Source organism: Nyctibius grandis, chromosome 3 (genome assembly GCF_013368605.1).
Source record: "Nyctibius grandis isolate bNycGra1 chromosome 3, bNycGra1.pri, whole genome shotgun sequence".
Classification (NCBI taxonomy): domain Eukaryota; kingdom Metazoa; phylum Chordata; class Aves; order Nyctibiiformes; family Nyctibiidae; genus Nyctibius; species Nyctibius grandis.
In genome coordinates, this window is record NC_090660.1 from 27,197,084 (window position 1) to 27,221,410 (window position 24,327).

General features: G+C 44.3%; 2 protein-coding genes across 3 annotated transcripts in view; both read left to right on the forward strand.

Annotated features, from left to right (window-relative positions):
- Nucleotides 1–6,065, forward strand: part of RETREG1 (reticulophagy regulator 1) — a 69,112-nt gene extending 63,047 nt beyond the window's left edge. For both annotated transcript variants that reach the window (XM_068395726.1, XM_068395727.1), the window contains one exon: nt 1,814–6,065. In XM_068395726.1, coding sequence (XP_068251827.1) covers nt 1,814–2,325 — 512 coding nt within the window. In that variant the 3' untranslated portion in view covers nt 2,326–6,065. The remainder of the gene's footprint in view (nt 1–1,813) is intronic.
- A 442-nt stretch (nt 6,066–6,507) lies between these two features.
- ZNF622 (zinc finger protein 622) lies at nt 6,508–22,495 on the forward strand. The gene is made up of 7 exons (XM_068396569.1): nt 6,508–6,616; nt 11,044–11,652; nt 18,405–18,659; nt 19,358–19,520; nt 20,333–20,445; nt 21,330–21,473; nt 22,086–22,495. The coding sequence occupies exons 2-7, from the start codon at nt 11,046–11,048 to the stop codon at nt 22,211–22,213; spliced, it is 1,410 nt and encodes a 469-aa protein (XP_068252670.1). The 5' UTR covers nt 6,508–6,616; nt 11,044–11,045; the 3' UTR covers nt 22,214–22,495.
- The last annotated feature ends 1,832 nt before the right edge of the window (nt 22,496–24,327 follow it).

Consider the following 24,327-nt stretch of genomic DNA (forward strand, 5'->3'; position numbering starts at 1 on the left):
TGATCCCCCCTTTGCTGCCTTCTCTTAAGGCTGAACAAAACCCATTCTCTCAGTATCTCCTCATACGTCCTGTTCTCCAGCCCCCTAATAATCATGCTGGCCCTCCAGGGGACTCACTCCAGTCTTTCATTGTCTTTCTTGTACTGGAGAGGTCAAAACTGGACAAAGTACTCCAAATGTTCGCTCTCAGGTGCTGAATAGAGGGGGAAAATCCCTTCCATTGATTTTCTGACTTTGTTTTTGCTAGTATAACTCAGTATGTGGTTGGCCTTCCTTGCTGCAAGGGCATACCACTGACCTGCTGTACACAGGGATTTTTCTTGAAAGCTGCTTTCTGTCTCGTTGCCCCCAGCCTGTACTGCTGCACAGGTTATTCCATTCCATATGCAGGACTTCACATCTGCTTTTGTTGAATTTCATGATGTTCCTTTTCAGCCTGTTCATTTCTTCACCCTGTTGAGGTCCCTCTGAGGGCCCTGCCCTCCAGAGTATCAAATACACCTGCCCGAGAGCAGTTCCTTTCTGCCGGTGAACTTGCTGAGCGTGCACTCCATCCTGTCATCCAAGTCATTAATAAAAACATTGAACAGTGTTGGCTTCAGTACCCTTGAGAGACGCCACTAATAACTGGCCTCCAGTTGGACCCTGTATCACTGATCACAGCCCTTTGAGCCTGGCAGTCCAGCCAATTTTCCACCCACCTTACAGTTCACTTACCCAGTTCGCTCACCAGTTTGGCTCTAAGGATAATGTGGGAAACTGCGTTAAAGCCTTGCTAACAGAAAAATAAACAACATCCACTCTTCTCCCCTGTGGAGCATTTCAGCAAATGGGATATACTCACAAGTGCAAGACCAGATGGGATGCATCCGAGGACTGGCTCATCTCTTCTCAAAGCTCTGTGCATTTGAGCCACCACTCTGCATACAGCACTACCCTTCCTTCTCACCTTCCCAGCCTGTTTTTCCTAAAGAAAATGGAGAAAATGAAGTATGAGACATTGTTAGCATTCATTTCCTTAGCCCTTATGAATGCTCCTATTGCTTGTTTTCATAGAAAGTAAGTTCAGACCGATTATTTTTTACCTTCTTATTCAAATACCTACATCAAAGTATTCCCTTATGTTTTACACATTTCTAATAACAAATACCGTGCTATTAATGCAGCCCTTAAAATCTAATGTTTTATTTGTTTACATTCTGTTTTTTATCCTCTTGAAAACATGAAACAATCCCGGTCATCTGTAGAGTTTCCATTTTCTGTTTCCTATTTAATATAAGCATTGGCCAAGAAAGGAAGAAGTTGTAAATTAGGACTTTACATTATTTAAACACATAAACATTCTTTTTTTATTATTCTACAAGTGTATTAAAAGCTTGTAACACATTCATACATGCTTACGTATTTGTAATTTATATATATTGTGGAGAAAAAAGAGTTTAGAGATCTGTTGTCACATTATAAATTTTAGGATTTCATGCAGTTGGTATATTTAGAACTAGCTGTGCTAAAGATTTGCATGGGTTGTTTCATATACAGCTAGATACCATTTTAAAAAGATATTTTCCTCAAATAACTTTCTGAGTTAGGTTGATACCAGCTGATTTGTGGTACTAGATTTAAGACCTCAAAACCGTTTTATTTTAGATGTCACACAAAGCTCCTCTGCATTGAGACAGAGAAGACTACTACACTATGGATTAGTTAATGTATTCAAAGGAACACTTACTAATTGCATTTTTACATTTGGCTGCTTTTTTGGGAAGCCTTTTGTGTTTACTAACGCTGTTGCCTTCTGTTAACCTTGTAATAGATTTTGACCGACCCAGTGATCATGAAGAAGCTTTCGCTAGAGATCTTTCAGAATTTCCTTCTTTAGAAAATGGTGCCGGAACAAATGATGATGATGACTCAAGCATCGGTATGCCCATCCAGCAAAAACAAAAACAAGAGCAAACATATTTCAAGGTGGATCATGCTTCCAGACAGAGTAAAAAGAGACCGTCAGCTGCAGAGCTCTCCTTGCCTTTGTCCAGTGACCAAACCTTTAATTTAATGAGTGGAATTGCTGGGGATGTCATCGCAGCTGCGGTGTCTGCTGCCATCAAAGACCAGTTGCAGTCCGCACAGCAAGCTCCCTCACATGCAGCGCCCAGTTTGAGCGAGGAGACAGACACAGAGGAAGCTGATGATTTTGAACTGCTTGACCAGTCTGAGCTTGAGCAGATTGAGAAAGAACTGGGACTTTCACAAGGCCAAGAAGCAGAATCCCAGGAAAAGAAAAAATCTTCAGGCTTCCTTTCAAATCTGCTTGGAAGTCATTAACCTGGAAATTGCAGCTGGTAACATAGAAGAAATTAAACATAAAATACACAAAAAAATCAAATGCAAAAAAAAAAAGGAAAATTCTGAGCTGTAAGCTTTAACTATCCCTTTAGATGTGTTGTAATAATTTCCCTTATGCAGAGTGAATTAACTGGATAAATATCAGCTGATACTGATAGTTTAATGTTTCTGGTAGTTATACCTCAGTGTAATAGCATGGAAATGAATTATCTATCCACTGTTTGGTTGCAGATGAGTGTTGGAGGTCAGTTGTTCAAAAAGAGTTGGGGGAGAGGTTTTTTTTATCTTTTTGCCAACCATGTATTTTGGTGTCCTGAGCCAAATTTTCAACATGGGCAGTTTATTTACTCTTGGTTGCCACCCATGTAATACAATTAATGATTCACACAGAGAGGGCAAGTTATCAGAGGACTGCAATGAGATTAACTAAATCTCACCTCCTTCAATCATACCGAAAAGTATGAATCCCTGCAGTTTGCATTATGTGTAGTGCATCTACAATATATGAAACACATTAACCAGCACAACTCTAGTTTAAATATGCGTGCAACACTATCAAAGAACTTGATTTCATAGTGAAAACCTTTGAATTATTTTGGATATGGTGATGCATTTCCAAGTTTTTTGCTGGTTTAGGCTTGTAGAGTTGTAAAGTGGCATGCTATTTGACTGACCACCTGCTGTGTTCCTTGATGGAGTCTGGTCCGTGGCAGTATTGCCCATGTAAAGTCAGCCAACACATTTTTATATTTAAGAGTTAATATCATGTAAACCAAATAACCTTTTGGGAGCAGGTGAGGGTAGTTATTGTTTGGAATAGAGGTTAGAGTTAAAAAAAAATAAAAAGCTTTTTTAGGTGCCACTTCCCTTAATTCAAGATTCTGTGGGTTTGGTTTGTTTTTTTTTTTTTTTCCCCAGGACAGCTGCCATCACTTGCAACAAAAGTTGTGTTTTAAGCTGAATCTTTTAAGATACTTAAAAGTATTTGGTGAGGTCATTTGCTATAGAAGACACTCAGGATCTTCTTGGCATGTAATTTGAAACAAACAAAAAAGAACTTCTTTAAATTATTTGCCAGTTTAAACTCCACACATGCTGAGTGAGTGGCATGGGATCTTAAGCAGGTGACTTATTTAACTTTTTCTAGGGCTTTTTTGTTCACCTGTGGCAAAATTCAATTGTAATACCAAGCAATAGTACTCAAAGAAATAGGAAGAAGTAAAGCTAGTTTTTTTACCATAATGTTAGCAAAGTTGAGGGACCATGTCAGCTGCTACTACTACTCAAGGGATTTTCCATTTGCTGGCATTTGAAGAGGTGCATACTGTCATCTAGGACCCTCAAAAAATACAGCAACAGATTATAAAAATCTTCCACTAACATATATGTGTAGGTAAACCTGTGTTTAAAGTTAACTCCATTTTAATTTGTTTTTCTTTCTGAGGTGAAAATATAGTCTGATGGCCAAAAAGAGTGTAGCGAAAGGAAAAATGCTGAGAATTTTTGACACGAGCTTTATTGTTGCTTGTGCTTTTGTGTCAGTAATGCATATTGACCGTGTTTGCTGTCCTTTACCAGTAAAAGAGTGCGCCTGTGCCTTCATTATCAAATCCATTATGAAGTAAGTGGATGCTGGATATAGATCCCACAAGATGCAGCTTTTGAAATTATAACATCTTAACATTAAAAGCGAATTTCTGGAAATGATTAAAAAACCATGGCCACTTCACTTCCACAGTGTTGGTTGTTAAGTTTCCTTTTTAGCTTCTCCCAGCCTGTCCTTCCCATTTGAAAAAATAAAAGAAGCTTTTGCTGGGAAATCAGTAATTTTAAAGGTCGTTTAAATTTCTCAGATGAGTTAAAAGCCTCGTTCCCTTGCTGCATGTTTAGGACAATCTATATAGTTAGAAGAGTACAACTTCCGAGTTGCTGATGAAACTTTGCTGATGACACGCAGACAACTGTGTGCTTTCGTGTACAGGAGCACTGATGCCAGGAGGGGAAGCGGGCTATGGGGTGGGGAGAGGCGGGAGGGAGGGAGCAGTCCTTCACAGGCTTTTCTGGAGCGGGTTGAAGGGACGGACTAGCTGGCTGTCAATGGTGGCATTGTAACAGCATGCACTTTATTGTTGTTTTATGAAGAGTACTTGTGGCTACAAAAGTACGTAATGCAGGGGCACTCTTCTAGAATAATAGATCAAGAAGGAAAAGCAGTTGGAGGAGTTTCGCGGACTTTTTGTAAATGATCCATTTTCTGGTTTCAAGATAGAAAAATAGATTGATTTTTCTCCAGTACAAGTGTCAATTTATTTTATTTTTTTTTCCAGAAAGAAAACAAAGCAAAATTTGAACATGCAAATCATTAAAGTTTAGGGGCATAATTGCTTATTTGAGTGTCTTTAGAACCTTATTTTTCTGTTCTCGTGGTAGTTGATTACATTCAAGCCACTAAATACTGTGTAATGGGAAGGAGGTAATTCTGTAACATTTAATATTCCTCCTCATGTAGTGGAAAGACGCTTAGTTTTCTGCAGGAAATTACCTCTTCCCTCCCACCCACGTAAGAAACACTTTGCTCGGACACGATACATTCCACTGCCACCAGTTTGACAGCGGAACACAAAACGTTTCTCTCCTTTGTGAGATCCCTTCCACGCTGCCTTCAGTTGGAAATCCCTCGAGAAACCTTCATTTTGCTGTATTGTAGCAGCAGCTGCAAAACAGCAGTTACTTAAAAATTTCCCATCACAATGGTCCACAGCGTCTTTCCTACCGAGCACCGGTCATCACCTTCCCATCTTCCAAAACCGAACACGCGGACAGGAAGAAAGGCAAGCGAGTATGAGGTAGCACAGAGCTTTGAAACGTGTATTTGTTCCCTGGAAAGCCTTGTTGTGTGCAATTTCCAGTCAAAAGGCAGTACAGGCAGCGTAGAGGGCGAGATCAGAGAGTGTGGATGTGTGAGCAAGGGCCATGGGGTAACACAGGGTACAATCTTGCCGTGGGATCAGTTCTGGCTGTGTTATCTGGTGTGCTCTTTACCTGGTAGTGAATTGAGGATGCCGTGTATTTTTGCAGTAGCATGCTTAAAGCGCTCGCCCTCCCTAGCCTCACGGTGGCTTCTTCATGCATCCCTGCTGGAAGAAAACCACATGTGACAGGACAGGATCTGTGGGATGTGGTTCAGCTGTTCACACTCCCGAAGATTTCCCCTTGTGTTAGTACCTCTGAGTGACAGACGGAGCGCTCATCACTGAAACGGTGGCCTTAGGTGCTTCGAATCTGGTGTGAAACCACCTGTTTTCAGCACACAGGACTTTTCATGTGTAGGTACTACACACCTACTTACCATTCTTCAGTGTGTTTGTGACAAAAAGATTATTCTATGCAGAGGAGGGGAAGTAATTTTAACCCAAAGTAACAGGATCTGAAGAAATACTCGGTTTTACTTGTTTATTGTTCGTTTTGCACTTTTTCCTGACCGTTGAAGCCTTCTGAACAAATTCCCTGTAGCGTCCATGTCTGTTCTCGGCACATGAGCAGCGTAACAGTCTGTAACCGCCACCTATCCAGGTAACCAGAAACTGGAAAATTACAAAATGTCTTTATTTAAAATATTTTGCAGCACTTTACCTAGCCTGATTACTATTTTGTAAACATGGAATTATTATATTGATTGTTTGTAAAACCATTTAATAAATGTTAGTTTTTATCTTTCATCATATCTAATTGTGTATTTGTTACCAAAATAGGTAAAAAAAAACAAAAAAAACCTACAAAAAAACCCAAAACCCACCCCACCAAGCTCGGGCCCTTTCAGCGGCGGTTCCGCCGTTCCCTGTTTATCCCCCCTCAGCCCGGCCCGGGCTCGCACAATAAACGCCGATCTCGGCCGCAGACCCGACAATGCGAAGTTATTTTCCAGGAGCGGGCCCGGGACAGCCGGGCCCGAAGGAAGGGACGCTTTGCAGGTGGGCAGAGGCCGGGGGCAGGCGAGGAGCCCCCGCGGCGGCCGCTCCCGCAGCCCCGGGGAGCGGGGGGCGGAGAGCCGGCCCCCTCGGGCCGCCTCACGGGCGGGGCGGGCAGGGAGCGCGGCGGGGCCTCCGCGGCGGCAGGGGGCGGGAGCGGCGGCGGCGCCGCGCCGGAAGGGGCGGGCCCTCCTTGCCGGAAGGGGCGGTCCCGCCCTTCCTGCCTGGCGCAGCGCGGCCTGTTCGTGCTGGCCCCTTCACCGGCAGCGGCGCGGAGGGACCTCGCGCCTCACGGGCGGCAGGTGCGGGTCCTGCGGAGCCTGGTGGCGGGGAGGGCTGGTGGGCGGCCCGGGGGGTCCCCGCTCCGCCGGGGGGTAGCGGGAAGGGCGACGCCCGGCCCGGCCCGGCCCCGAGCCTCGGCGGGTGGGCCGAGCGGCCTGGGGGTGCCGGTTGCTGTCCCTCAGGGCGGAGGCTCCCCATGAGCCCTGTCTGAGTCGCGTCTGGCGGCGGCCTGGAGGCTAGCGGCTTCCGCCTGCGCCCCTTCTCGTGTTACCTTTTATTTTAGTTTAGTTTTTTTCCTTCCCGCCCCGCCCCCCCCCCCCCCGGGTTTAAGTTGTGCTGTCACTTCTCGTGTCCGTATAACCAACACCTGCCTGTCAGTCAGGCCTTTCTGTCTTGTTTCAGTCTTATGGACACCAGCTCAATTTAATTCAAACAAAAGTAGCTAAAATCGGCCATAATAAAGACCCTGTGGGGAGAAGCAGATTTGTCCCGAAGGACTTGGCGGTGCCTTGGGCTGAAGGCTTGTGAGTGCCTCGAGTTTTGTTTTCCTGAGCCCCACGCAGGGGAAGATTGTGCACTTTGGCTTAGTGGGTTAAAATGGCAGGTGAAAGTGCACGTGGGTCATGGGAAGTGCTGGTGTAACTACTCGGGATTCTGCAGGTGCTTTGTCTGCCCTATGCAGCTTGAATTGTAAATGTTGTTTCTTCAGTTAGTAGTCAGATATGAAGGTTTATGGGTTTTGATCCTCTCAGTTACATACCTCTTCTTCTGATCTGTTTTTTTGGGGTTTTTTTTGATCACCCCCCAGGGTAATCTAGTGTGGAGCTACAGTCTACCTGTCGTAGACCGGATCAAACTGTTCTGTCCCTGAGGTTTCTGCAAGGACTTTCTCATTAACAGCAAACGTGATTCTGCATCAGTTGGTTTATGGCAGTAAAATACCTGCTTGGGCTAGGAAAGGGATAGGGAGCTCTGCAGGTGGGAGGGAAATGCTTCAGAGAGCCATCGGGATCCCTCAATGGGTGGAGAATACATTTTCCTCTGAAAACAAAAAGCATCTGTTACACTGAATGGATGCTTACATTATTTTCAATAAAATAGTGTGATCTTTATTTTCTGTACTATTTTTATGTACCCTGGACTTCAGGAGGGCCAACTTTGGCCTTTTCAAGCAATTGCTAGGGGAAATCCCATGGGACAGGGTACTAGAAGGTAAGGGGGCCCAAGATAGTTGGTTAGCATTCAAGGACTGCTTCTTCCGAGCTCAAGATCAGAGCATCCCAACAAGTAGGAAGTCAAGGAAGGGTACCAGGAGACCTGCATGGTTAAACAGGGAACTGCTGGGCAAACTCAAGTGGAAGAAGAGGGTGTACAGATCATGGAAGGAGGGGCTGGCCACTTGGGAGGAATATAAGTCTGTTGTCAGAGGATGTAGGGAGGCAACTAGGAAAGCTAAGGCCTCCTTGGAATTAAACCTTGCAAGAGAGGTCAAGGTCAACAGAAAGGGCTTCTTCAAATACATTGCAGGTAAAGCCAACACTAGAGGCAATGTAGGCCCACTGATGAATGAGGTGGGGGCCCTGGAGACAGAGGATAAAAAGAAGGCGGAGTTACTGAATGCCGCCTTTGCCTCTGTCTATACTGCTGGAGGCTGTCCTGAGGAGCCCTGGACCCCTGAGGCCCCAGAAGAAGTCAGGATAGAGGAGGAATCCGTCTTGGTAGATGAGGGCTGGGTCAGGGACCAATTAAGCAACCTGGACGTCCATAAATGCATGGGCCCTGATGGGATGCACCCGCGGGTGCTGAGGGAGCTGGCGGAAGTCATTGCTAGGCCACTCTCCATCATCTTTGCTAAGTCGTGGGCAACGGGAGAGGTGCCTGAGGACTGGAGGAAAGCAAATGTCACTCCAGTCTTCAAAAAGGGCAAGAAGGAGGACCCGGGTAACTATAGACCGGTCAGCCTCACCTCCATCCCCGGAAAGGTGATGGAACAACTTGTCCTTGGTGCTGTCTCTAGGCACATCAAGGATAGGGGGATCATTAGGGGCACTCAGCATGGCTTCACCAAGGGGAAGTCTTGCTCAACCAACTTGATAGCCTTTTATGAGGATGTTACCCGGTGGATAGATGATGGTAAAGCTGTGGATGTGGTCTATCTCGATTTCAGTAAAGCGTTTGACACGGTCTCCCACAGCATCCTCGCAGCTAAACTGGGGAAGTGTGGTCTGGATGATCGGGTAGTGAGGTGGATTGTGAACTGGCTGAAGGAAAGAAGCCAGAGAGTGGTGGTCAATGGGACAGAGTCCAGTTGGAGGCCTGTGTCTAGCGGAGTCCCTCAAGGGTCGGTACTGGGACCAGTACTATTCAATAGATTCATTAATGACTTGGATGAGGGAATAGAGTGCACTGTCAGCAAGTTCGCTGATGACACAAAACTGGGAGGAGTGGCTGACGCACCGGAAGGCTGCGCAGCCATTCAGAGAGACCTGGACAGGCTGGAGAGTTGGGCGGGGAGAAATTTAATGAAATATAACAAGGGCAAGTGTAGAGTCCTGCATCTGGGCAAGAACAACCCCATGTACCAGTACAAGTTGGGGGCAGACCTGTTGGAGACCAGCGTAGGGGAAAGGGACCTGGGGGTCCTAGTGGACAACAGGATGACCATGAGCCAGCAGTGTGCCCTTGTGGCCAAGAAGGCCAATGGCATCCTGGGGTGTATTAGAAGGGGTGTGGTTAGCAGGTCAAGAGAGGTTCTCCTCCCCCTCTACTCTGCCCTGGTGAGGCCGCATCTGGAATACTGTGTCCAGTTCTGGGCCCCTCAGTTCAAGAAGGACAGGGAACTGCTAGAGAGAGTCCAGCGCAGAGCCATGAAGATGATTAAGGGAGTGGAACATCTCCCTTATGAGGAGAGTCTGAGGGAGCTGGGTCTCTTTAGCTTAGAGAAGAGGAGACTGAGGGGTGACCTCATTAATGTTTATAAATATGTAAAGGGCAAGTGTCATGAGGATGGAGCCAGGCTCTTCTCAGCGACATCCCTTGACAGGACAAGGGGCAATGGGTGCAAGCTGGAACACAGGAGGTTCCACTTAAATTTGAGGAAAAACTTCTTTACGGTGAGGGTGACTGAACACTGGAACAGGCTGCCCAGAGAGGTTGTGGAGTCTCCTTCTCTGGAGACATTCAAAACCCGCCTGGACGCGTTCCTGTGTGATATGGTCTAGGCAATCCTGCTCCGGCAGGGGGATTGGACTAGATGATCTCTCGAGGTCCCTTCCAATCCCTAACATTCTGTGATTCTGTGTTAATGTATTTTCTGTCACTGTAGGATTACAGGTAGCGCAAGCAGTAAATTAGGAGTCCAGTTCTTTCAGGGAACGAGCATTTCATGAAGTACCTTTCAAGTCTCTGCATATTTGTGTCTTTCACCGCTGATTCTCCCTGTTAGTAGCTTCTAGGAGGGGCTGCTGTTCCTATGCCTGCTTTCAGACCCCCTCCTCCTGATGTATTATTTCTTTTTTTCCAGGTTAAACCATAGTTTTTCTAAATAGGTTAAAAGATGGGGGTGGCTTTAGTGATCTCCAGTTAGAACATGCTTTTTTGCTCTTTGCTTTTGGGGTGTTCGGGAGATTCTATCAACTTTGTTTAGAGAAAGTTAAGTTTCATTAAGCACGGAAAAGGAAGGAATTGTGTGGCTTTGGAAAGGACAGCATCAGTTACAGGTCACTGCCCTCCAAGTGTGCTGTGACAACCCCAGTAACACAGCTCATCTGGATGGTGGGAAGTGGAGGAAGACCAGGGGTAGCAGTGGCTTCAGGTGCTAGATCTAGACATGGCTGATTGCATCTTCAGATTAACAGTTCTGTGGGGTAAAGTGTTGTTGACCGTACATGCAGTGCTCCAAAATAGCTGAGAGGGTTTTGTTTTTAAATGCAGTAACTTTTTTTTCCATTTTATAAGGCTGTGGAAAACAGAAAATAGGCATAAATGCAGTTTTTCCCTTTTTACCCTCCTTTTAGAGTAATCACTGGTCTCCTCAAAAGCCTGTAGTTGGCAGAACGTGATCTTGATAAGAACTTTTAATTTCTGATGTTCACTAAAAAGCGCAGAGCTTTCGAAACACTGCTGCTAGGGCTGGGAACCTTCTCGTTCTGTGTCCAAGCCCTGACAAGCATGGTGGGTGCTGGGTCCAGAGCTGGTACGCTCAGGTGCTGCTGTGGTATGAGCAATCTCTGATAACTGTATCAAAGTCTTCTATTTTTAATTCTTTTGCTCCTTCTAGTATGTAACATGCTGTTTGCTAATGCTGGTGTTCAATAAATTTAATTCTATACAAGAACTGTATGTCTTATGCTGCCTTACATGGGTGCTGTCAGGTTGTTGTGTTTGGGGTTTTTTGTGGCTGTTGCTTATCTTTGTTAGCATGATCATTATTTTTTTCCCACTCTAGTAATGGCAGCCTACACGTGTATCTCTTGCCGTGTGGCTTTCAAGGATGCTGACATTCAGCGTGCCCATTACAAAACTGACTGGCATAGATACAACCTGAAGCGGAAGGTTGCTGACATGCCTCCTGTGACTGCTGAGAATTTCCAAGAGAGGGTCCTAGCGCAGAGAGCAGTAGCAGAGGAGCAGAAAAAAATCACTGCCACTTACTGCACAGTTTGCAGCAAGAGATTCTCCACCTTCAATGCCTACGAGAATCACTTGAAGTCCAAGAAGCACCTGGAGCTGGAGAAGAAAGCTGTTCAAGCTGTCAGCAAGAAGGTGAAAATATTAAATGAAAAGAACCTGGAAAAGGGGCTGGCCCCAGAGAGTGTGAACAAAGATGAAATGAACACAGCTATTCAGCAGGCCATCAGAGCTCAGCCGTCTTCGTCTCCAAAGAAGACACCTTTACCTCCTAGTAATGCAAGTAGCTCTCCAGTTTCTATGGGAAGTGCCATCTTATCACAGAGTAGAGAACGACTGGAAAAACCTCCACGGCTACAGTGGTTTGAACAGCAAGCAAAGAAGCTGGCCAAACAACAAGCAGAGGAAGAAGAGGATATGGAAGAAGGTAAGGCAATAAACGTACTGACGAGAGATAGCTTGAGATAAGCTATGTAGTTGTTGGTTTTGTGTAAAAAGCCTCCTTCTATTTCTGTCATCGTAGTACAGCATTTTCCATCACAAAAGGTCTTCCTGTTGATTAAATTTCCAGCTTAACAAAGAAGTTAAGGTTTCCCCATGCTTGCAGTCAAGGACTCTGCGTTAGTGTCTGAACTGCCAGCTGCACAAGATACTAATGCATGTGCAGGGTTTGAATATAAACAGTTACTAATATGAGCACTATTTCCCATGGAAAATTCCAGGGCAGGTTTCCTTTAAGGAAGGCCTTGAAGGTTACCCTAAAACTACTTCTGAAAAATAGATGAACAAAAATCCAATCACGATCATTTGCTGTTGTCCCATCAGTCACTTTACTGAACTGTTGAAGGGAGGTCGGAGTGGGGTTGATTTTGTTTTTCTCTGCCCATCAAGACCAGGGGAGAAAGTTTGCTCCTTAGTCTGACACTGTGTGGCATAGCTTCTGGGCATGTTGGTTGTACATATTTTGGAATTGGTTTAAGAGTTGCCACCGTAACTGCCTGTTCCTGCTGCTTCGCCCTCACCGCCTGTGTGAATACAGCTCTTTGTTGGAGGTCAGCCTGGAAAGTGGACAACTGAAAAGATGAGAGCTTCAGAATTTCCAGAAAAGGGTTATTTTTAACCTGGACGCTTTCAGTGCTGTAGTTTACAGTGCAGCTCCAAATGCGTCTATTGGAGCAGTTGAATGGGGTGATGAAACTGCAGCAAGGGGACAGGTATGAGTGAAGCGGGACCATACTGTGCCACTGTCATTACTAAAACTATTGTGTCATGTTATTACATCTGTTACAGCAGTTTTATGCTGGTGAAATTTCAGTTGCAATTCAGGGAATCTGTTCTAAAGGAGAAGAAACGTATGCCTCTGAATGTGCATCTTAACATCTAAAGAAAGAGCCAGCTTGCACCTGTTTTGTATTAATGTGTGTCCTGGTTTGGCCCAAACCAGGCCAATTAGTCTTAAAGAAACCAAGGTCACTGCTAAATTCCTCACTGCTTACGAGTGAAGAGCCAAAGGGGGGTCGCACCTGCAGGGAGGAGCAGACAGGGCAGGTGACCCAAAATTGACCAACGAGGTATTCCATCCCATACATGTCATTCTCACTTTCCTATTTATCACTAACCCACTGCCTCCTGGAGGTGGGGCCCAGGAGGGAGGGGCCCTCCTGTCTCCCACTGATTGGTACCAGCTTTGCCAATTCTCCAGTTAAAAGCCTGCAGGTGTGATGGCAGGGGGAGCTACTGCATTTTCCCCTCTGCCCGTGCTGGGGGGAGCAACTCTGCCTGAGGAGGATTTCCAAGCTCTTGATCTTGGTTTTGTATATATTTGTATATATTTGATTATTTCTATTATTCTTATTATACTCTTTTTCATTACTATAGTTTATTAAAACTGTTTTAACTTTCCAACCCATAAGTCTCTCTCCCTTTTCCCTTTCCCTTTCCCTTTCCCTTTCCCTTTGGGTGGCGGCGGGGAGGGTTAACAGAGAGCATCTGCCACAGGTTTAATAGCTGGCCCAGCTTTAAACCCTGACAGATTTATTGGTGCCTGAACAGGGGCTCGAGAGAAGCTCCAACAGGTTGCTCTGATAAGTTGAATCCTGGCTCTGGCAGGAGGAGACCTGGAGAGCTCAGCTGAGAGAGTATCACATTTCTTCCTTTGAGATTTACGAGGGGTTGGAAATTAAAACAGATAGTGAAGATGGTGATGTCATTTTTGAATGCTGTGTTATCTCGTCTTTTTATAGAGTTTCTTTCACAGTTGAGTATTGCAATGATGCCTTACCTGCCGTGGGCACTGTGTTATTGCTTGCTTCTTATGAATGTTTACATGCAGTTTAGCAGTGGGCGCTGGTCGAAATGTATTGTTTTGGTATGGGGTTTGATACTGATTTATGCTGTGATAAACTGGGCAGTTAATATTCCGATCTCTTATCTCTATGACACAATGATGGGCAGCTTTAATCGCGAATCAGTAGCAGCGCCTTCATCTGCATGCTCCAGGCGTCCTTTAGCTGATTCTGTTAATGATCACACTTCCAGTTTTACTTCGGGAAATAGTACCTTCTCCTTTTCTGCCAAGCTGATTCCACTAGATTTTGCGAAATTAGGATGGTGCTGTCTAGGTGGCATGTTTTTATTTTTGGTTGTCCTGAAAGTGTTTCTGATGTGGGATAAGATTAAATATCAGTGCAGGGACAGTTGTAGGTGTTATGCAGCCACCTCAGATCCTACAGTGTGTCCTGCCGCTATAGCCACTAAATCCACTGAAACCTCGGCAGCCTGTACCACAGCTGCTACACCCCCCAAGATGGCCACTGCAGCTACTCAGACTCTCAGCACTCCCACGACAGCCACTGCATCTACTCAGACCCCAGCATCTATCGAATCTGTACCAATTGCTCCTGTAACCAGGAAGAAATACCAAAAGAAATCAGCTCATGAAGAGAAGGATGATGACTCAGAGCCTTCTAAGGCAGAGCCATCATATGACCCAGGTGAGGGCCCTTCTCAGGCAGAGTTAGGGCCTGACACAGATGGGGGTTTCCTCGATTGTCCTTTTAAAGCAGACCCATCACAGAAGAAAGGTCCTTCTAAAGCAGAACTATCACAAGAGGACTCGGACGTAGAGATAACCTACCACTCCTTATCCCTGAAGGACCTGAGAAATATAAGGAAAGACTTCAGCCGTTATGACGGTGAGCCTATTATTACCTGGTTGCTCCGATGCTGGGATAATGGGGCAGACAGCATGCAATTAGATGGCAGAGAAGCCAGACAGCTGGGATCCCTGTCCAGAGATGGTGGTATTGATAAGGCGCTCGCAAGAAAGTCAAACACTGTCAGTCTCTGGAGGCGTCTCTTGTCAGCTGTAAAGAGCAGGTATCCCTATAAAGATGATGTTATGAGCCACCTAAGCAAATGGACCACTATAGAAAAAGGTATTAACTACCTTAGAGAACTGGCTGTGCAAGAGATCATTTATAGACACCCACGGGACATTGTAGATCCTGATGAAGTGGAATGCGACTGATCCATGTTCCGGAAGGTTGTGAAGAATGCTCCACCGACATATACCCATACATTGTCAATATTAGTATGGGGAGAAGATGATATGGCACGACCTAGTGTGGGCGAAATGGCTAACTGTATGCGACAGTATGAAGATAGTATTTCTTCCCCACTGCAGGCCCGTGTCTCGGCTGTGGAAAAACTGACTAAGGAAAACAAGGACTCATTTAAACAACTGTCAGACAAACTGTCCAGGATCGAGAATAAACTTGACTCTCTACCTACACAGGCGCGCGTTGCAGCTGTTAGGAGAAAACGCTCTCCTACAGGACCAGCTCAAAGGAAACAGAACACATCACGAGGTATCCTGTGGTTTGCCCTGCGTGGTTATGGGGAGGACATGAGCAGATGGCATGGACAACCTACCAGTACCCTACAGGCACGAGTACGTGAGTTGCAAGCTAAGAGAAATACCAGAGAGAATTTTTCTAGGAGGATGGCTGCTCCAGTTACCAGTGAGCAGGACCCCAGTCAGGGGAGATGGGCCTCAAATCCCTTTTTCCCAAGTGTGAATAGGAGAAATGAAGGTCCAGTCCCTGTGAGCAGCATGAATCCATTTCTTAATTAGGGGGGCCCTGCCTCCAGCCAGGTGGAGGAGAGGGACAACCGGATTTATTGGACTGTGTGGATTCGATGGCCTGGCACATCAAAACCACAAAGGTATCGAGCCTTGGTAGACACTGGTGCACAGTGCACCCTAATGCCATCGGATCATAAAGGGACAGAATCTATCAGTATTTCAGGAGTGACAGGGTGACCTCAAGAGTTATCTGTATTGGAGGCCGAAGTGAGCCTAATTAAAAATGAATGGAAAAAGCACCCCATTGTGACTGGCCCAGATGCTCACGTACCTAAAAGTCGGGCAACTGAGGAACATCGAAACAACCAACAAGCGGATCAGGCTGCTAAAGTGTTCCAAATAGATTTGGACTGGGAACATAAAGGTGAACTATTTTTAGCTCGGTGGGCTCATGACACTTCAGGTCATCAAGGGAGAGATGCAACATACAGATGGGCTCGTGACCGAGGGGTGGACTTAACCATGGACTCTATTGCACAGGTTATCCATGATTGTGAAACATGCACCGCAATTAAGCCAAACGGTTAAAACCTTTGTGGTATGGGGGGCGGTGGTTGAAATATAAATATGGGGAGGCCTGGCAAATTGACTATATCACACTCCCTCAAACCCGCCAGGGTAAACGTTATGTGCTTACCATGGTGGAGGCGACCACCGGATGGCTGGAAACATACCCTATGCCCCATGCCACTGCCCGGAACACTATTCTGGGCCTTGAAAAGCAGATCTTGTGGCGACACGGCACGCCAGAGAGAATTGAGTCGGACAATGGGACTCATTTCAAAAACAGTCTCATAGACAACTGGGCCAAAGAGCATGGCATCGAATGGGTATATCACATCCCCTATCATGCACCAGCCTCTGGGAAAATTGAACGGTATAATGGGCTGTTAAAAACTACCCTGAAAGCAATGGGGAGCGGAACCTTTAAAAACTGGGATAAGCATCTGGCACAAGCTACCTGGTTAGTTAACACCAGGGGATCTCTCAATCAAGCTGGCCCTGCTCAGTCAGACCTTTTACATACAGTAGAAGGAGATAAAGTCCCTGTGGTGCATGAAAGGAATCTATTGGGAAAAACTGTCTGGATTCTTCCTGTAACGGGCAAAGGTAAACCCATTCGTGGGATTGCTTTTGCTCAGGGACCTGGATGTACTTGGTGGGTGATGTTGCAAGATGGTGAAGTCCGATGTGTCCCTGAAGGTGATCTGATCCTGGGTGAGACTACTTAATTCTGAACTGTATGTTGTTGCTGCATAAGTGTCTTTCAGGTTAAGACAGTGGTGATGAGACCAGAGCTAGCTGCAAGTGGCGTCCAGTAACCTCCTCAAGACTGACATTTTGAACCTGCAACCCGTGGGCACGAACCGTGACAAAACTCATACCATGTCTCCTGCCCTGAGAGACTGCTAGCCAGATGGAAACCCACAATCCTGAACTAAATGAACTTGAAGAACTTTTTGCATAAAGATGAATCATAAACTAGTGATATGTGTATATATATTTGAAAATGAAAAGGTAGTGGTGATCTGAGTATGACGTGAATGGTATGGAATAAGGGGTGGAATGTCCTGGTTTGGCCCAAACCAGGCCAATTAGTCTTAGAGAAACCAAGGTCACTGCTAAATTCCTCACTGCTTATGAGTGAAGAGCCGAAGGGGGGTCGCACCTGCAGGGAGGAGCAGACAGGGCAGGTGACCCAAGATTGACCAACGAGGTATTCCATCCCATACATGTCATTCTCACTTTCCTATTTATCACTAACCCACTGCCTCCTGGAGGTGGGGCCCAGGAGGGAGGGGCCCTCCTGTCTCCCACTGATTGGTACCAGCTTTGCCAATTCTCCAGTTAAAAGCCTGCAGGTGTGATGGCAGGGGGAGCTACTGCATTTTCCCCTCTGCCCGTGCTGGGGGGAGCAACTCTGCCTGAGGAGGATTTCCAAGCTCTTGATCTTGGTTTTGTATATATTTGATTATTTCTATTCTTATTATACTCTTTTTCATTATTATAGTTTATTAAAACTGTTTTAACTTTCCAACCCATAAGTCTCTCTCCCTTTTCCCTTTCCCTTTCCCTTCGGGTGGGGGGGGGGAGGGTTAACAGAGAGCATCTGCCACAGGTTTAATAGCTGGCCCAGCTTTAAACCGTGACAATGTGTTAGTCATAAATTGTAATGCTAAAATCTTGGTAGATTTCTGAATGTTAATTTTCCTTTTAAGCGTTTGCCAGGAATGTTTCCTACAAGTCCTGTTAATTCAGTGTCAGGCTTTTAAAATTATTAAACTATGTGCTATAGCAAAGATCTCTAATTAGCAGCCTACAACACTGGGGAGCACCATGTTCCCTGTTCTCAAACACTCTGTGCACATGGCAGTTGGAGGGGAACCAGTAGGAATAGAGTACTGGGAAATGCTCACTGCCCCTCATCTGAACTCCTTAAAAAAGATTTCTAGATCGCTCTAGCAGTGTAATCAGATTAATGGACAGACAAACCAGCAATGAGCTCTGCGGTAATCTTGCAAATGTGTAAAATTGTTGTTTTTTCTTGGTATGTACTAACATATAATGTAACACAGTATATCTGTGACAGCTGGCTTTCTTCTTCTCTGTTGTTAAAGATGTATGTATGAACAGGAGTGTGTTTCCCTCACTGCTGACTCACTGCTGGAAATTAGTATTTTGATGATTCTGACAGAGTTGTATTGTTTTTTAATGAGCCATGCATGTGTTCTTGTGCTGTGGTGAATTAAATTTAAGGCTTTGAAACAGCAATAAAGTGTTAATAGTTGAGAAAATGGAGGGGAAAAAATACCATATCTGCCAACTTTTTTTATGAGCAGACTTGAGCTTTGCTGTGCATCTTGCAAAGAAATGTATTTTACTGGCAATGGTATATTCTTGCACCTGGTAGTGACTGTGTGGCACTTAGCTGTAAGAATAGAAAATGCAGTATTTTCTGTGATAACTTTTTCTAACTTAATTGGGAGAAGTAATCATATAAGTAAATATTTTTTTAAAACTTCTTTTAAAAGACTGGGAAGATATTGATTCTGATGAAGACATCGGCTCTGAAGAAGAGACGGAAAGTGTAGAAGAAGAGGAGGAGGAGCAGGCAGAAGCTGAAAGCACTCCTGCTGTTGGGGCCATACCAGTCACGGACTGCTTGTTCTGTCCCCACCATTCAAGATCTCTCATGAAAAATGTGGCCCATATGACAAAAGCTCACAGTTTCTTCATTCCAGACATAGAGTACCTTGTGGATCTCAGAGGACTAATCAAGTACTTGGGTATGCCTGTAATTCTTCTCTGATTTTTGATCACGATAATTATATACTGTTATTGCTTATTTTCACTTGGATATGACTTAAAATGTTTTGGGGTTTTTTTTTGTGTAAAATCTGAGTGCTGTCTAGTTCAGTATTTTGATCATGAACAGGACCACAGACTTCCGGGGAGAGAGAGAGAAAACTCCACCGAGCAAACATGTGGTCATGTACCCTGTAGGTCTCATGTAGTTTTCTAATGTTGAGAAAGTTCTTCAGCTAACATGAAATTCAGGACAAAACTCTATTGCTAAAGTGTGCATATGAACTGTGTTATCCTAATGAGTCGCAAGTATTTGCCTTATCAGTTTACAATACTTGTGAGAGAGCTAAAAGGTAGGAAAAATATATATTCCTTGAAGTCTACAAATAATGACTAGAATAAAATAATTTGGGAGTAACAGATAGAAAACTGTATTGGAGGTATGAACTTTGTTATTGAGAATACATAATGATCCATACCTTGTCATGTGAAATCTTTAAATGCACAGACTTGTCCCTGATGGAGTCATAGGAACAGCAGGGCTTTTCTGGAAATGAAGGGCTCAAGGCTCTTCCTTGATCTCTCTGCCTGCAAGCTGGGAAGCCCACATTACAGAAGTGTTAATTATTGACTAGGGAGGCTCTGCTCAGACCAACAGAAGTGTCAATGTTTTCTGCAGGAGAGAAGGTTGGCATTGGGAAAATCTGCATCTGGTGCAATGAAAAAGGGAAATCCTTCTACTCTACAGAAGCAGTACAGGCTCACATGAACGATAAAAGCCACTGCAAGCTCTTCACAGATGGAGATGCTGCCCTGGAATTTGCAGACTTCTATGATTTTAGGTGAGGATGCTTTTCTTTGAGTGGAGCACAGATGGGGACAGACAAAAGGACAGTTGAATATTACATCAGAAACTATTATTCATACTTAAAATTTAGTCCTGTTTTGGTTCTGATGCTTATTTTGCGTTGCTGGTTCACCACTTTCCTAGGTAAGCATAACAACATGATCGATTCTCCTCTCCTGTGACTACTAATACCAGTCCTACCTGAAAATATATTTTGAATTTTGTTTTGTATGTTTGCTGTTACTGAGTTTAGATTTCAGTGCACCAGCAAAGACCATAAAAGAGCATAACTGTCTCTTCCATTACCTTTTAGGCAGATTGTGAGCGTAATACCTCTGTGGATTTTTTTTTTTTTTTGAAGTAGCTGGAGTTAAACAGGACTACTGTGATTTAGAGGCCTCTTGTTGAACTTCCTGTAACTCATCCTAAGCTGTGTTCATTTTGGTCAGAAATACCTCCTGGTATTATGGTGACAGGTAGATTTAGAGGAGCTTCTTGGAGCGCTCATTCAGTAGGTGTGCAGAGCTGGTGGGCTGCACAGTGGTGGCTTTTCTCTGTAAGTCACTGTTAAGTGTGCAGCAGCAGAGCCATGCTGAGTTATAGAACCGGGTGGAGAAAGGGTGGCCCTTGTCTTCAGCCTCTGTTCAGGGCAGGATGTTACTGGGAAGAACTCTCAAACCAAGGCAGGTGAAACATGACTATGTTTGTGACTTGCCGTAGCTGTGCGTGATATTTCTTTTGTGTAAAGGGTCTGGATAGCTGTGGCTGCTCATCATGTATAAACCATGTACTGCTACTCTTCCACAGGAGCAGTTACCCTGATCACAAGGATGGAGAAGATGTGGAGGTTTCTGGAGAGCGTCCAGCAGAGAAAGAGTTGGATTATGATGATGACACCATGGAGCTGATCCTTCCTTCAGGTAGGCATAGGATTTGCGTTACGACATACTTCCTCTGGATTTCTCATAGCTGCGGCCGTTACCTGCAGTGTACATCATTGTTGTAGGTGTTTGCCTTTGGCAAGGGAGAAAGTAATTTTGCATCTAAGTGTCTTTGGGCTAAGCTGTGTAGTATTCTATTATTTTCGCTACCAAGTAGTTCAGCTTCTTCAGCACTAATGTATATGTGGACTGGGGCAGGGGGTTCCTTTGCTCACTTTAACTCTTCATTAACATGTGATTCTCATGATATACTCCAGGAGTTTCCATATCTTGTTCTAGTGCAACTTGGAGAGGCTATAACTTACCTAGTGTAGGGTTTTTTTGCGAGAGGCAGCTGGTAATTAACTTAGTAAACTAGTTCAGTAAAATTAATTTATTTAAACAACCTTACTCTTGCCTTGTATAGCATTTGTCACTCTTGCTTGCATTTTTTTTTGTTTTGATGTTTTTTGTGTGAAGGGATCTCAGCCCTTTCATTCTGAAAAGTGCTGCCAGCTATGCAGTTACAGAAGATTTCCTGAATGTCAGCAAGTTACTTACTTGGTTCCTTGAAACAGCATTGCCTCTGCTTATTCCCCTAATTAAAATTTTCTTTTCTGATAACTGCCTGTTTGTTATCTGCACTAAGGCCCTCTTGAACAACAGCGCTCTTTGAAGTTTTTTTTCTTCAAGGTAGAGTGCAGTACAGCAGCTCTTACAGTAATTACATTGATTTCCTAATAATCCTAAAGTTTTTAAGGTTCTGGGCCTTTTAAAAGCATTTATTAGCACGAGGATTTTCCACAGTTTTCACAATATGCTTGAATACTGCATTTCAGAAGCTACTTCATTATGCATAATAAGATGTCCCCTCCTCTGAACAGGTGCAAGAGTGGGTCATCGTTCCTTAATGAGATACTACAAGCAACGGTTTGGTCTGTCAAGGACAGTGGCTGTTGCAAAAAATAAGAAAGCAGTGGGTCGGGTGTTGCAGCAGTACAGAGCTTTGGGCTGGACAGGTCAGACAGGTAAGTGACAATGTGAGGTGTTTCCAGTAGAGGAGGTTCTAGGATGCCATCGCTCTACAATTAAACAGGTCGAGTTTGTTTCACATTTGTGGGGATTTATGCAGTCTCTCTTCCACTCAGTTTCCTTTCATTCCTGACATCCAAGCAGAATAAGTTATAGGAAGTTGTTTGTGTCTAAAGTCCGTCGCAGCTTCTGTGCAAGCCCTTCAGTTCATTAGCATGCATGTTTGTGATGGTTGGTGACTTCCTAAGACTCGTCTTTTTCTGCCTGTCAAAACCACTACTCTTGCTATTTAATAATGTAACATAAATCATTCTTTGACGGTTGGAATACTTTTCGAGTTGGGGAGCGGTGATGTGATCTATATCCGCTTTTGAAATAAAAGAATTGCACATTGGAATGCAAAACAACCTTTCCCCTTAATCACAGTCGTGGGTATTCATAGAGGGAACTGGCCTTTCCCAAGAGAAAAGTGAAAAGTGTGCCAGTATGGGAGGGAAAACATACAGCTAACTGATGAGGTAAATGGACAGATTAACTGGTTTGCATATAAGTTGTAAGTAAGCGTACAGGCATTTATCCATCTTTCTCTTCCTCCTCTCTCCCTGAAGGGGCAGTCTTTGCTCAGCGGCGTGATATGCAGTACCTGCAGAGGATGAAGTCAAAGTGGATGCTCAAGACAGGAATGAGTAACAACGCTACAAAGCAGATGCATTTCCGGGCGCAAGTCAGATTCTGAGTTCCCAAGAGAGCTGCATGCAACTGGTTTTGGGAAGGGGGATTTAATGGTTTCTGGGTTGAGGATTCTGTTCTTAAAATGGACTTGGTACCTATCAAATGAGGATGTGTATGCTGGTGTGCATTCCTGTCTATGAGAAGAAGAGCAGGGAGCTTGTCTGTTCCAGTGAAATGATGGTTGGCCTAACATAAAAAATAAAATATCTTAAATGGAATATGTGGCGAAGTAGGCATGGCTATGAATAAAGATGCATGCATAGTCTTGCTGCCCATCTTTGTGCAATCCATTTCTGTGGGGCAGTTGACATTGTCATTTGTCTGAATACCTTCAGTTTGTAATTCTGCAAAATGGTTGAGGCCAAGAGTCGATCCTAGATGTCAGAGCCTGAGATGGAGTGTGTTGAAGGTTTTCACTTGTGGTGCCATACAGAAGTGTTTTGGACTTCTGGCTGGCACTATTGAGGTGAAAATTTGAGAGCAGAGATTCTGAGAAGATTAAATGATAATTCTTTGAAGAAATGCACTGATGGAAAATGTAACTCTCAAGATTAATACTGTCCTCAGAAGTTGACTGTACTTGCTTAATGCTCCAACTCAGGGCTGGATTAATAATTTACAGTGCAGGTTTTTTTATGTTGAATTTAATGAATTTTCATTACCTAAAAACTGCTCAAAATTGCCGTAACATTTAGATGAATATCAGTCAAAATTTCTGATGATCTGTTAAAGATCTCCTGATTAAAACTCTGAAGTTACTATTGATGACAGCTTTTGTTGTTCCCATTGAGTACTGGTGTTTCATATGATCTTGCTGAAGGAAAGTGACCCGAGAAATGTATTGGCCAGAATGGAGGCACGCTCTCCCACTTAAGTGGGTGAACTGTTGCAGGTGTAGAGAAAACCTGCTTGTTAAAGAGCTGAGGCAGCAGCGCTAGTGTTGGTCCTGGTGTTGTAGATGTTAAAAGCTTCCATGACCTTACCAGTTCTTCTGACCTTCGTGTAAGGAGGCGGGCACTTACAGACAAAGGTGTAGGCTAACTCATGAAGCCCTGAGCTGTAGTGTGCCGGACACTGTGAGTGTATGCCACAGCAAAAGGGCTATTTGTTTCCCTGTCCGTTCTTTGTGAAGGCAGCTGCAGCTGGTTACAGTCAAGTCGCACCTCTACGTTTTAGGATTACTCTGCATTCCCTAGTAGTGGCTTTCATTGGCATGATTTTAATGTAAGTTTTTTTCCCCTTCTGTGAATGGTGTGTGCACAGTGTCACTGGGAATGGTAGGGAGAGACTTTGTCAATTAACACTGTGTTTTGACCTCTTAAAATAATCCGCTGAAGTCTCCCTAAGAAGTAAGTTCAGAAAAGTAGTACTGTTGGCATACCAGCACTTCTGAAAGTGGTGTATTTATAGGACTCTTGGGAAAGTGATCACTTCACAGTTGAGGTGCATGCTATGTATTTTTGTTTTGTGGATTTGTCCGTGGTGGTTTGCGCTTTTTTTTTTTTTTGTAAGTTCTGCTGCCTTGGAAGTTTTTTGCTGTTCCTGCTTTTACTGAGAAGACGACTGAACTTCATCAGTAATGCAGGCTATAGATTTGATACAGCATTTAATAAGTCAAGTGACTAATACATTAAAAAAGGTACAGATTTGAGTGGAGGGAAAACTGAAGCAGAGAGAATTTTAACAAAAGGCTGTGTTCACATCTGAAATCTTAAACTAAAGTTGGGTTGATGAATGAGTACCTCCTTTTTCCTGGCAAGGCAGAGTTACTGCCATTGTGTATCCATAGCTGCATCTAGCTCACACTTGAATTTATTCTAGAGGGTTTGCTCTTGGTTATTGGGCTTTACTCTCAAAGTTAGAAGTGAGATCTCGTCTCAGCTATGTGACTCGAGCTATGCGCATCTTAAGACGTGATATCCTTTATCACACTCATAACCTGGCCCAACTTGCAATTATGGTATGGATTTCTAGCACTGTGGCTATATCCTACTTGTATTTGTCAAGCCTCAGCATCTGGCCCTTGGGAACTGCTCGTATTTTTTCTTTGAAGTTAGAGATTACTGTCAAAGGGTCTTACACTTATGGACAAGTTAGGTTGTCTTTACACATAGAGCA

Excerpts from the sequence above, each read along its gene's own strand:
- ZNF622 (XM_068396569.1), top strand. The coding sequence starts at position 11,046 with ATGGCAGCCTACACGTGTATCTCTTGCCGTGTGGCTTTCAAGGATGCT. Across the intron at positions 18,660-19,357 it reads AGGACTAATCAAGTACTTGG|GAGAGAAGGTTGGCATTGGG; the intron begins GTATGCCTGTAA and ends TGTTTTCTGCAG. Across the intron at positions 20,446-21,329 it reads GGAGCTGATCCTTCCTTCAG|GTGCAAGAGTGGGTCATCGT; the intron begins GTAGGCATAGGA and ends TCCTCTGAACAG.